Source organism: Triticum dicoccoides, chromosome 5A (genome assembly GCF_002162155.2).
Source record: "Triticum dicoccoides isolate Atlit2015 ecotype Zavitan chromosome 5A, WEW_v2.0, whole genome shotgun sequence".
Classification (NCBI taxonomy): domain Eukaryota; kingdom Viridiplantae; phylum Streptophyta; class Magnoliopsida; order Poales; family Poaceae; genus Triticum; species Triticum dicoccoides.
Window position 1 is genome coordinate 636,949,957 of NC_041388.1, and position 304 is coordinate 636,950,260.

The following is a 304-nucleotide window of genomic DNA, read 5'->3' on the forward strand; positions in this document are numbered from 1 at the left end:
ATACATGGAATGGGGAGCATCTGACTTCGCAGAGTGGATTTGGAAGGTTAGATCAGTAAAATTTTGTTCCGGGCTATCGTCTTTGAAGACATCAGTCAGAATTGAACGAAATTTGTGCAAGACATTGTTGGAAATACTTGATACCATCAGGTTATATCCAGATTCTTCCGAAACAAAGTCAATTCCCTTTTTTGCTTTATATCAAAGATGCTCAGAGGTCAAACTGCATGACAAGAAGAGTAAACATCTAATGCCATGCTACTAAGAACCTATTTAGTTTTGTAATCTACATCTCAGTAACCAT

General features: G+C 37.2%; 1 protein-coding gene across 1 annotated transcript in view; it reads right to left on the minus strand.

Annotated features, from left to right (window-relative positions):
• Window positions 1-201: 201 nt before the first annotated feature.
• The window catches only part of LOC119300269 (probable prolyl 4-hydroxylase 7), a 2,479-nt gene continuing 2,376 nt past the window's right edge, over window positions 202-304 (minus strand). Inside the window, exon 8 of the mRNA XM_037577287.1 lies at window positions 202-223. Within this exon, the coding sequence (XP_037433184.1) occupies window positions 202-223 (22 nt within the window). The remainder of the gene's footprint in view (window positions 224-304) is intronic.